The sequence below is a fragment of the Suncus etruscus genome, chromosome 6, assembly GCF_024139225.1.
Source record: "Suncus etruscus isolate mSunEtr1 chromosome 6, mSunEtr1.pri.cur, whole genome shotgun sequence".
NCBI classification, from domain to species: domain Eukaryota; kingdom Metazoa; phylum Chordata; class Mammalia; order Eulipotyphla; family Soricidae; genus Suncus; species Suncus etruscus.
In genome coordinates, this window is record NC_064853.1 from 18,278,663 (window position 1) to 18,292,224 (window position 13,562).

A 13,562-nucleotide genomic window follows, 5' to 3' on the forward strand; every position below is an offset into this window, starting at 1 on the left:
TTCCAAATGGTTGCCCTAGCCCAAGAGTGATTCCTGAGTGCAGAGCCAAGAATAAGCCCTGAGAACAGCCAAGTGTGACCCCAAAACAAAACAAAAATCAAATTGCAAGGCTGTAAATAAGTACTTTATCTTGGACAAGTGACTGTTAAGAACTTTTTCATCATAGCATTAAATAGAAAAATGATTTGCATGAGTGGATACTGGGGGAATGTCATGGAATGTCCCTCTAAGGATGTGTCATTTAATATGACACTGTGGAAATTAGAAAGTCTTCACTCTAGGAAAGATAGCAAGGTTAGGTCTGAAAATACCAATACCATTGAATGTCAAACATGTGAGTGTTTTAAATTAGTTTGTAAAATAAACAACTGTAACACTTTATTGCCTTAATAATGCATACATTTTAAGTCATAAAAGAAGTACACAATAACATTTAACACTTGTTCTGAAGTCTCTACATGTAAATAGTTGATTCAAAAAGAAAGCAAGATGTTCATCTTGTTCAGAGATTTTATTCTTTATAATTTCTTAAGAACCTTACAAGAATGGATTTTCTTTGCTGGTAGCAATGAATAGTTTGAATTTTTAATTTGCTACCATAATTGTTTGGATATCAGAATATTAAAATCAAGCACATTAATATAAACTATTATACTCAATTTTGGTTTTTTTCTGTCAGCCATAAGAATAAAAGTAGAAATATAGATGATATATTTTACTCTATATTTTAGTCAAATTTTTGGTGCCTTATGGAAAAGGATAACACATAGATACCTAGAATGAACAGATTTAAGTTAATCTGTGAAGTCACTACATACACCTGCATGGCCCTGTTATTGAAATGCAAGGAGCCATGCTAAATGGGCTCTGGTACCACAATGTGGAGCAGAGATGAAGTGAAGAGTTAAAGATACAGAATTATTCTGAATGGATTACCTTTACAGCATTTTCCCCCATTTTTCCAAATAGAAGTAACCCTCAAGACACCAGTTCCCAGTCAGAAGTGAACAAGAGCTTGGTGGAGGTCTTAAAGATGGCACTAAGGGCAACAAATGGCAAACTCAACCTAGAGAATCTCAATTTGAGTTTTCGAAAAGAAGATCGCTCATTCTCAGGGTATCTGCCTCCACCCAAGGTAATCAAAATGATATTACAAAACTGCTTATCTTTAAAAACTGCCTATATCCTGGGTCTATAAAAACAATAAATTGTTAGATCTGAATAGTTCCTGTGAATGGTTTTAAACAATTGGTTTTTTATGCTCTAAAATTAAAAATAATATAGTAAAATATGCAGAATTATCACAAGAAATTATTTTATTGGGGCTGGAACAGTGGTGCAAAGGGTAAGGCCTCTGTCTTGCCCATGCTAGCCTAGGATGTATCTCAGATCAATTTCCCCAGCGTCCCATATGGTCCCCCAAGCCAGAAGCAACCCCAGAGCATCACTGGGTATGACCCAAAAACCAAAAAAAAAAAAAAAAAAAGAAAGAAAAGAAATTATTTAATTATTTTATTGAGGTGTGTTTTCCATAAGAGAGACTATAAGAATACTCACAGTATATGTATAGCATATTATGTCATAGTAGCAAAAATATATCACAGGTCTTTTTTTTTTTTTTTTGATGAGGGTCCATACCCAGCAATGCTCAAAGGTATCTCCTGGCTCTTCACTCAGAAATTACTCCTACTGAACTCAGGAAACTATAAGGGATACAAAGGATCAAACCCAGTCAACCATGTGCAAGGCAAATACCTTACCTGCTGTACCATCACTCCAGTCCCATGTTACATGTTTTTCAACCATGTGTGTTGTGGCTTACTTCTTCTAAGTCAGCACATGTTTTTTCCAAATGAGGTTAGCATGTGATTTTTCTATTCCTTTGGAACATCATTTTCAGACCTGAGTTTACTCATGGCTAATGAAGATTAGCACACTAGTTTGAAGCATTAATTAAAAGTGTAAATGAATCTCATAAAATCAGGTCCACATCTGGATTAATTCACGTGTTATTATTAGTTAAACAAATCATAGCTCTGAGGCTAGTTTATACATGAAGAAAAATAAGGACCCTTACCACTGTAATTCTACTAGCAACTATTTGTCATCACCAATCTTGATTAAGTTCTCACTAAGTGCCCACATATATATTCTGTACTTATATTCTTTCAATTAACACTTACAAAGTTAATCACTTACAAATAAATACAAAATCAGAGCCAAAGCGGTGGTGCAGCAGTAAGGCATTTGCCTTGCATGCGGCTGACCAAGGACGGTCATCGATCGATCCCCCGGAGTTCCATATGGTCCCCCCAGCAAGGAGCGATTTCTGAGTGCATAGCCAGGAGTAACCCGAGCTTCACTGTGTGTGGCCCAAGAACAAAACCCCAAAAGTACCAAAAATAATAATAAATAAATGAATATAAAATCTAATAGATGTTATAATTTCTATATAATACATGAGAAAAGTATCATAGCAGCCAATTGGATTAATTACCTAAGGGCCACAGTGAGACAATGACAGGGTCACCATTCAAAATATAGGAAAGTGGGACTGTAGTACTAACACAGTAGTAGGGCACGTGGCCGACCCAGGATGGACCTGGTTTGATTCCCTGACATCCCACATTGTTCCATTAGCCTGCTGGGAGCGATTTCTGAGCTCAGTCAGGAGTAACTTGAATGCCCCAGGGGTGGCCCCAAAACAAAACAAAACAAAAAGTACTAGAGACTGAGATCCAGAATTGAAATACAATTAGAAAATATATATCTGCAGGGCCAGAGGGGTGGCCCAGGCAGGGTATTTGCTTTGGACTCGCTAACCTAGGATGGTCACATTTCAATCCCCTGGCGTCCCATATGGTCATATGGTCCCCCAAACCAGGAGCTATTTCTGAGTGCATAGCCAGGAGTAATCGCTGAACATCACGGTGTGGCCGAAAAAGAAAAAGAAAAAAGAAAAGAAAATATATATTTGGAATATTCTACTGAATCTAAGACATAAGAATTAGAATTCTAGAAGAATAGAATAAAATTATGTGAGAAAAGGATCTTTTAGAAAAGATTATAAAATGTCTCCTATCTAAGTTGATGAGGATTGGGAAGGAGACAGTGAGAAAGTTAAACAAATAATAGTAATATTTACTAAGAAGCAAAGGCATAAATCACTGAACAAAACTCTATTGTGAGACGAAAAGATGTATCTTTTCAATCTTCTAGCCATACAAAGACAAAGATGACATTGGTGTTTATAAGCTTGTGTAAATATGTGGATATCCCATGCAACCATGTCTAACTTGAAAGAAAGGACAGGACAGATTTCACACAGCACAACATAAATGGCCTTTATTATGTTTATAAGAAAATCAGTAGAAATAGAATAAGAAGCAGTAATTCTCTTTAGATTGGAAACTATAGAACAGGTTCAGCGAAGCTTGAATTGTTTTCAGATGATGCTAGTAAAATGGAACATAAATGACTGGAAAATCAAAATAAATCTGCTTAAACTGTTTGAGTCTCATATTTTTCATCTGGCAAAACTGGGTTCCAAGTATCTACCTCCTGTGTCTATTGGGAAGATTATTTGATAAGTAGATGAAGGCACTTAGCACTGGCTATCAGAACAGACCTGAACATTCTCCCCCCCCCCCCCCAGCTGGCCCTGAAAGCTTAAATTTGTGGTTTATATCCAAGGAAATAGGGCACATTTTCCTTGAAGCTGGTCGGCCTCTTGTGAGCCATCTGGCAGCTCTTAAGACATCTGGAACTCACTCAAAGTATATTACAGTTCTGGGAGGCATATAAAATAAAATTCTGTTTCACCAGAATGTGAGACAAATTGAGGCCCAAGGGACATTGGATATAGAATTCAGCAAGGCTTGCACCCTTAAAACATCTTGTTTTGGGACACAGGACTTTAGAGTAGATTAGAAAGGCCCATCAAAGTTATAAGGGATCTTTATCCTTTATGATCAGCACACTTTAATCGCTCTGGGATGGAGGACAGAATCCCAGAACGCTAAATTTTTTGTAAAAATCTGTATCCTGTCTTCAAGGGATTGGAGTAGGAGAATATGTGCTCAAGAACCAACATTTCAAAGCATTCGCAAATTACCTGTAGGTTCTCAAGATAAATAAACAAAATCTTAAATGATTACCTATGGATGACTGCTTGAATCAATAGAAATTTGATCTTTCAGAATGGATAGAAAAAACAATAAATGTCTTATTTCTATCTCTGTGGCTTCAGTTTTTCTATTCCTAGTATTCCTGAAATGAATGATACTCCATACCTTTCCTCTTACTCAGGGCAGGAGCACTAGAAAGATGAAGTTGAGTGATGTTGTTAGTAGTCACTGGTACAACTTAAAATGTTGATAGGGTGCTTTCTGTTAGTTCTTTGCTCGAAGAAAAGTGGGTTTCCAGGAAAACCCTAGGCATATTTTTAAAAAGGGGATAGTATTCCAAGGAAGTCCTAGGAACTGCTTCTATACATTTTTAAAGCATGCTGTTATTTTATTAAGATACCCATATTTTTGTGTTTATGTCATAAAATTTATTGAAAATATAAATTATTTTTAAAAGTCACAAGACAGATGCTGGCATTCTGGTAATGGGTACAATATTTGAACTTTGCATGCCTGAAACTACTATTAACCATATTGAAAATCATGGTGCCCAAGTTAAAATAAAAAGAATAGTAATCAGATTTATGATTTTAACCCTTAGAAAAAACTTATTCCTGGAAATTTTCTCCCAATATACATAGCCAGAAAGACTCTATGTCTAAGTCAACATTAATTTTATGGCTGTGTAATATACCAATAATTAGTATATCATAGTTTATTGTACTAATGAATGAGTGATCTTCAATATTTTTCCATTGTAGGTAGGACTTAAACAAACAACTTATAAAAGTAAAATATCTTTCATCATTTTGCAATGTTATTTTGTTCTTTTATTCAGTGGAAGGTTTCTTCAGGGCAACTGAAATACAGTGGGTTCCAACATATTTATTAATAATATGACACTGTTTATTATCCATATCAGGCATACATTTGATAGATTTCTGGTACATTAAAGTTCCTGAATATGTAAACTCTTTTTAAATCTTTTATGTTTAATCAATATTCACCTTTTGAGTCTACCTGCTTTCTGCCTCACAACCCAGCCCCATCCATAACTATTACCAGATCTTCCTCCCTAAAGGAACTGTCTTAAATTCAGATTAATTTACCTCTATTACTCCTTTATCATTTTTATGAAACTTCATCATGATCATAAGGTGGGCATTCTATTATTGAAAGAAGCAGTGTTTCTGACTGAAAAGTCTATTAGTATGGTAAAACTCTAGCAATAAATCTAGTTTACCTACTGATCAAGAGTATGACATTTTTCTGAAGTATGTCAGGATTTATTTTTAACGTAATCATCATGTCCATATAAGTAGTACATCTGCCCTTAAAACTATAAAATTATTTTATGAACATACACTAATTTCCTTCCCAATGCAATAACCATCTAATCAGTATGCCATAGTTAATCAGTATTTTGCATTCAGCATTTAAATCTTCAAATATGCTCTGTGCATTGATGAGGCTCTGTGGACAACAGAATGAGAACAATGGTTTCAAGCCCTGTTCTCCAAGAACTCAGGAAAATGGCAAAACTTTAATCATGTTTTCATGTTCTGTATGAGAAATAAAATTAGTGATGGCAGTTGATTGTGAACACAAAGAAGTAGCACCAACAAAACCTCGTCCAAAAACTCTTCAGAGGAATTTATTCAAAAAATAAAACTTTGAAGAGCTGGATTTGGCAGGGAACTGGGGGCTTGAGACAAAGTAAATAAATATATAAGGTACTCCAATTAGAAAGACCAATAATAAATTATATTCAGATATCTCAGAGTACTGTATTGCATCCATATAATCAAGAAGACATAGGGAATAGATGGTAGGTAGGGATAATAGGAGATGCTTTTACGATAATATAAAAATTTACAATAGGAGCAATTTTGTGATTTATCATTCTAAAGAGTGTGAACTTAATTCTGAAGCCCAATAGAATAAAGCAAGGTTATTAAAAAATATTAAAAAAGTGAACTTTAAGACAAAATTCAAAATTGTAAGACAGCATTCCAATAGGACATTGAGAATTTGAGACAAAAGGGTCTCTACAGAAAGCAGTTCCAATAATCCAAGCAAGAAATTATGACGGTACAAGCTAAGATAGAAAAAGAAGGGACACAACCAAGAGGAAAAGTTCCTGACACCACAAAAAAACAAACAAACAAACAAACAAAAAAAAAACTGGGGTATGGCAATGAGAAGGTATGGAGCCAGTGGTTGTTCCCATGACAATATGCTTCAAGAGTGGAGAAACCCTGAATCTCTTAGGCCACGGGAATTTCCTTCCTTCCCCAATGCTTAATGTGCCTATACAAAAAAAAAAAAAAAAAAAAAAAGGTGGGGTAACACCAAACCCTGCCACTGCAGCACTTTTTCTGGTTTTGTTTTGTTTTATTTTTGTTTGTTTTTTGATATTATTTTCCTTCTCTTTTTTATTCCACTTTTTTTTCTTCCTTTTTCACTTTTGTGGATATTATTTTTTCTTTTTAGTAGTTGATACCAATTTTTTTCTTCTCTTTTCCTTAACCTTTTTATCTCCAACAGAATAGCATAACTTGAATCATTCAGCCTCATAAATTGAGGTGGGGGGGGAAGAATGATACCAGGACCAGTCATGAACATGTAGTGTAAATAAAAAATGACCAGACTGGAACACCAAGTAGAATAGATACCCAATCTATAACAAGCTGTAAGGCAGAGACCAGCTGCACTAGGATTCTGGAGGGTAAAGGAGGGATATGTGGGAGACATGCTGGGAACAGAAGTGGAAGGGGGACAACATTGGTGGTGGGAATGCCCTTCATTCATTGTCACTATGTACCATAAATAATTCTGTGTAATGAACTTAAGTCACAATAAAAAAATAAAGAAAAGAAAATTAAAAGAAGGTTGGCATAATAAACCAGAATATATATGAAAAATGCCATTCATAATTAGGAAAATATGTATTAAATTTAAAATTATGACAAAGTATTAGCCTTGGTTAAGATTCAACTCAAATTAATCTACAACTAGGAAGGATAAAAACTTCTGTGCACCATTTTTCCATGAAACATTTTGAAGAAGTAGATATTTATTTTACATTTTACTTATTAAATAATATTATTTACTATTAATAAGAAATAATCGTATTAGAAACTTCACAGAGTAATTTTCCTTAATAAAAATGGTTGTCATCATGAATACTCATTTTAAAAGATTTTAATAATAAAATTAAATAATTAAGTATTACTTGGGTTGTCTAATAAATGCTTCCATTGCTCCTTTTCAACTATCAGCAGTCAGAATTTAGCATCTATCAATCAATCTGCTTCTAGGAACCCTGATATACAATTTTTAATCTGTTGTTCATTTTAGCCTAGGGCAAATCTCAATGCTGCCAGAAATAAATAAGCTGTTTTTAGAATAATCGCTTCTATTTATATATAAAAATACATCAATATGTTCTGATAACGCAATATTTAAAGGAAAAAATAGCCTGACATAACTACGTTCTGCTTCTTGATTCTATTTCAAACCACTCTTCATATCTGCAAGTTATTTATTCACTTCCTAATTGCTCCATGCATTTATCAATTTATTCAAAGTCATTGATCTTCTAGTTTTCTAGGCAATGGTGATAGGAAAATGAGTGAAACAGAAATCCAGACTTCAATAAACTTCAGAATTCAGTAAAGTGATGATATTGTAGGGAAGCATTACCCATCCTTATAAAAATAGTATATAATGCTTTTTAGTACCAATAGATGTCAAAATAAAAGCAGTTTCTAAAAGACCCATATTCTCTCTCACTTGTTTACTTATGTTTTTTTCCTAAAGTTCCCTTCAATTACTTTCTTTTGGAAAACTTGATCATTTTTATGGCCAAATCTATTTTTTTCTCTTTTAAATAATAATATACAATTTTATACCTTTTTAGAACTATATGAATTATTCAGATTTAAGTGAGTTGTTCCTTTCTCTCTAAAAAGGCAACTGAAAATGAAATGTAGATTTTTATTATTACTCATGTATGGTCAGGTAAACATATCAGGAGGTAGCTGTCATTGAAATCATTATTCACAATTCCCAAGACTGTGTATTATTTATCATTATTATTACTATTATTATGTAGGTGATGTGAACATGTATGAATTATTCATGTACTATGAAGGTCATCAGGAAATTTTTGAGGGGTGAGTCAATAGACAGAGGGAAAAGTTAACAATTGCCTTCATTGTGTGTTAGATGAGTCAGGGTTAACAGGTTTAGAATTGCCTAGTTCAAATAATTTTAGTAGAAACTATAATAAAGAAATTATCCTTAGTTTCTTAACACTTGGTTTTGGAATAAATAGGGTAAAGAAATAATGGTTAAGTATGAGAAATCCAATAAAAGGCAGTTGATCTTCAGATATAAATCACACTTTATAGGTGTAATTTACAATATCTAATATTATAACATTTATATTATATTTATAGTATCAGATGTAATTATATTATAATTTTATAAAATTATATAATACTTATAAAATTGTATATAAATCACACTTTCTAAGTGTATATGCTACCTAGCCTCTTATTCTTTATAGGGACTATCAAGCTACGAGAGGTACAGTCTTTCGAATGTTAATAAAACTCTAAGATATCAAAGCATAATAATGAAAAAGCATACTAAGAGACACAATTCTAAATTTCCTCTCAAAAATAATGTTATTAAAATTAACTAGATGATAATATGTTGAATGAAGCCAGAAATAAAGGGATAGACACAAAATTATCCCACTTATATTTGGAACCTAAATTTATAGAGCAAGGTAGCAACAAAGAGCTAAAAGACAACAAAACAGGAAAATGAATCAACACATTTAAGTTGTTTGGAGGGGGCTTTAAAGAGGGGCATTGTGGCACTTGAGGGATGAAGGTGGGTACACTGGTGATAGGCATGGTGTTGAGATTATGTTCATAGGAAACCACCAATAAAAGTATAAATCAGAAAACCTCTAAAAATTTCGAAGAACAAAAAATAAACTGGTTAATCACCTAGATGCAGAAAAATTTCAGATCCTGGGAAACTATAGTTTTAGCATCTGGATTCCTCTAGAAAAAAAATTTATCTCCTGTTAATCATATATAATATATAGAGAGCATTATAGTTACAGATTAAATTATATAATTCATTAACAATCTGACATTGAGGAGGTCAGTCTCTAGATATATGTTTTCTTACATTATTAAATATAATAGAAATTAATATTAACTCTGTTAATGCAATGTGTTTATTTTATAAAGTGGATGTAGAAAATTATTTAATATTAATATTGCTAATAGGCGTATTATTTATTATATTTTAACTTAAATACCTTATTATGTTTTATAGTTATATTGTTTATAATATAGGTTTGAATTACAGAGCATTTGTATATTCTTTTTTATCAACTTTAATGTAAACTTTTATTTGTTTTAATATGAATATGAACATTTCTTTTTTTTTCCTTTGGACTTTGGGCCACATCTGGTGACTCTCAGGGGTTACTTCTGACTATGAACTCAGAAATCACTCTGGCTTGCGGGACCATGTGGAAAGCGAGGGATCAAATAGCAGTCCATCCTAGGACAGCTTGTGCAAGGCAAACATCCTACTGCTTGCTCCACTGCTCTGGTCCCTGAATATGGACATTTTAATTTTGAAAAATATATTTTAAACACTATAATATACACAATATGGATTATGATAAACATCTCAAGGAATCACAAAATATGAATATAGGTTTCTGATATTATTTTATTTTATTATTTTCTTTAAAATGATATTATTAATAATGGTTTCTCATGGACCAAATGTCTCCTTTTCATATACACTTTTCACTATACAGTTTACCCCTTTATCTGATTTTTTTCAATTCCCTGAATGAATTTCTTTGATCACCAAAGCTTAATGGTAACTAAATAATAATAGTACTGAGTTAACCAAATAAAAATTAACCATAGATGAAGATTCAGTTGAATACTTTTGCTTTGAATTACATGTCCTGGTGATAGAATGCACTTTGTGGCATTGGTTTTATTTAGAAACCATGTATGTTATAATTTGTGGAGGAAAAGGTTGAATCTTAATTTTGTAATAATAAACCTTCAAATCATTTCTTATTTTCAGATTAGAGCTATATGTGGGAAGCATGGAATATCTCTGACTCTGAGCCTCCTAGAAACATTGCTGAACCATCAAGATTTGGGCTATCGAAATGAAATAAAGTAAGTTGATATTTTGTTCATGTGGCCTCTAATTAGGATGCAAAACACTGAGATTAGTTTTATGATTAAAACAATTAATTTTTATAATTGAAGAAATTGGGGAGTTAAGGAATACTTATGTAAAAATACCATAGTATTCTTTACCAAAAAATGCATTTTTCCATTTGTAGTCATTATTGACTAATAAGAATCAAATTTACCATTTCACTTAAACTATAGGACTATAGATTTACCATTTCACTTTAACTTCATTCAGCTACTGAATAAGAGAAATTTAATAAAGAGGAAGAGGCTTTCCAAGCCCCTGTTCTCCCTTGAACAAGTTTCTTAATTGCTTGTCTCTGTTTATTTGCTTATTTCCACATGGGAGAAGCCTCTGCTCTTTCTGTGTAACATATATATCTCTCTCCTCACATCTTTCTAAATTAGTTTCATTAGACACTATCTTGCTTAACAAATAAATAAACATGCATATGAGCACCAAGAATTCTCCTTGCATTTAAGAAATTGAGGTTGGAATTTGATAACATGAGGAAGATAAAATGTATAGTGCAGAAGAGTGAGAGATAACCAAAAAACTTTTCTCTAAAAAATTTTCAGTTTCCTTTATGTCTCTATGTGAGTATTATCTAATATAACTATTAGAAGAAACTATTCAAGGACTAGAGTTTAAAGAAAGAAGCAGGGGCCAAGCAGTACTAGAGTGGGTAGGGCATTTGTCTCGTAAAAGGTTCACCCTGGTTCAATCTCTGGCATCCCCTATGGTTGCCAGAGCTTGCCAGGAGTGATTCCTTAGTGAAGAACCAAGAGTAAACCCTTAGCACAAATGAACAGCTCCAAACAAAAAGAAAAAGGCAGAAAATGTTTTAAATATAACACAGGTTTGGAAATAGTTTGTCTTCACCAAAAAGAATCAGATGCTATGAGGTAGAATCTTCAATGGGTATTATGCTATATTGAGGTAAATTGTCCAAAATCTAAAAAGCCCTAGTCATGTTTTCAAATAATAAAACTGTTTTTATGTTACCCAATCTGGTGTCCAAACTTTTATGTGTATCTATAGCTTCTAAAATAAAGTGAAGAATAGTAAATGTATATTTCCTCTAGAATTTATGCATAATTTACCAATATTATTAAAAGGCAGGAAATGTTCTATTATCATTTAAAAATTAAAATAGTAGCAAATTCATAATCAATACAGATGAGATACTATAAATTATATAAAAACCATAATGTTTATAAAACAATATTTCAAATTTATTCAAGAAATTATAGGGTAATGCAATCATTTTGAAAGTTATGGACAATATTAGAAAAAAGGCTCAAAACTTCTGAGATGCAAAATACAATTTCATTTTCTTGAAACAAATAAATTTGTAATAAGGAAAAATTTAGATGAAATACAGAAAAACTATATTTTACAAAATTTCTAATAAGTGTTTCTCAAGACTATGAACTCTATAAAAAATAAGAAAATTTGGGAATCAGGGGCTGGAGAGATAGCACAATGGTAGGGTGTTTGCCTTGCATGTGGCCAAACCTGGAGGGACCAGGTTTGATTCCCAGCATCCCATATGATCTCCCAGACTGCTGGGGACGATTTCTGAGTGCCTCTGAGTGTGGATCCAAAAACAAACAAACAAACAAATAAAAATAAATAAATAAAAGTTTAAAGAAAAAGAAAGAAAGAAAATGGGCAAAAACCAAGACCATCAACTACAGAAGGATGGCTAAAACAACAGCAATGGAACAGAACTCCTAGAATCATAAATAAAGACTCCATCCTAGGCTCCATTCTTTGACCTGGGCAAATACCAAGATCTCTAGCTACAGAGGCATAATTTTATCATCCACGATGGAGAAGAAAGTTTCCAGACACCAGTAAAGGACCTAGAAGAGAGTAAAAGAACATGTACAGAGCCTTTAGTTATTTCCATGACAGTATACTTCAAGGGCGGAGAATCCCTGTATCTCTTAGGTCAGGGAAATTCCCTTTCTAATCTCCCCAATATTTATTGTGCCAATGCAAGAAAAAAAAAAGAGAAGCACAATTTAATTTTTTTTATTTTGTTATTGTTGTTGTTTGTTGTTTACTTGTTTTTGCTCATGGGTTTTTTTAATTGTGCTTTGTTTTGTTTTTATTTCAGGACCGTGGTTATTGTGTGGTTGTTTTCTTTTATTGCTGTGGTGCATTTTAACTTTTTTGTTTGATTTAAAAAAAATTTTTTTAGTATTGTAGTTATGTTTTTCTTTCCTTTTCCCTTTCTTCTCTTAAATTGATATTTATAGCCTTATAGCCTTTAGAAGGACTCCTCCCATTTTTGTTTGTTTGATTTTTGCCCACTTTATTTTACTTATTTTTTTTCTTTCCTTCAAACAGAACCACAAAACTTGAACCATCTTGTTCCACCTCACAAATTAAGGGGGAAATAATGGAGGGTTCCAAGACCAAACAATTGTATGAACATTAAGTAGAAATAAAAAAATGATCAGAATTAAACATCAAATCCAAAGTCATTGACAGCAGAATCGATAACCCAATCTACAACATGCTATTTATTTGTATTTATAAGCAGTATTTATCTATTTAATATATATTTAAGTATATAAGTATATACATATATATAAGTATATATAAGAGGAGACCACTTGTGCTAGCAGCCCGGGTGAGGGGGTAAAGGAGGGGTTTGTGGGACAAATGCTGGGAGCAGGGATGGACAATATTGGTTGTGGGAGTGCCCCTGATTCAGTGTCGCTTTGTACCTAGAATTTTGCTGTGAAAGATTTGTAATCCACTTTAGTCAAAATAAAAATTAAAAAAATTTCTGAATAAGGGGACAAAACAATGTAAAATGTAAAAAGAAAAGTCTTTGAGATGTATTGACATTATTATAAAAAAAAAAGTATTTACCATATTATTCAAGATCCATAGAGGGAATTAGATGTGTACTTTGACCTAGTTCTTATACTACAAGTTAGATAATACAGGCTTTATGTAAAGTTATAAATATTGTATATAAATATAATATATACATACTGTATATATTTATATTATTTTGTATTTATATTATATCTCTATAAATATATATAATCTATAATATATCTATAAATATTTTATATATTTACATTACATAATTATAAATTTATATACTTATATACTTAAATATATATTAAATAGACAAATACTGCTATAAATACA

At 32.4% G+C, this 13,562-nt stretch overlaps 1 protein-coding gene across 1 annotated transcript in view; it reads left to right on the forward strand.

Annotated features, from left to right (window-relative positions):
* Positions 1–13,562, forward strand: part of C6H1orf87 (chromosome 6 C1orf87 homolog) — an 81,315-nt gene that overhangs the window by 37,044 nt on the left and 30,709 nt on the right. The window contains exons 7-8 of the mRNA XM_049775247.1: positions 970–1,135; positions 10,266–10,363. Coding sequence (XP_049631204.1) covers positions 970–1,135; positions 10,266–10,363 — 264 coding nt within the window. The remainder of the gene's footprint in view (positions 1–969; positions 1,136–10,265; positions 10,364–13,562) is intronic.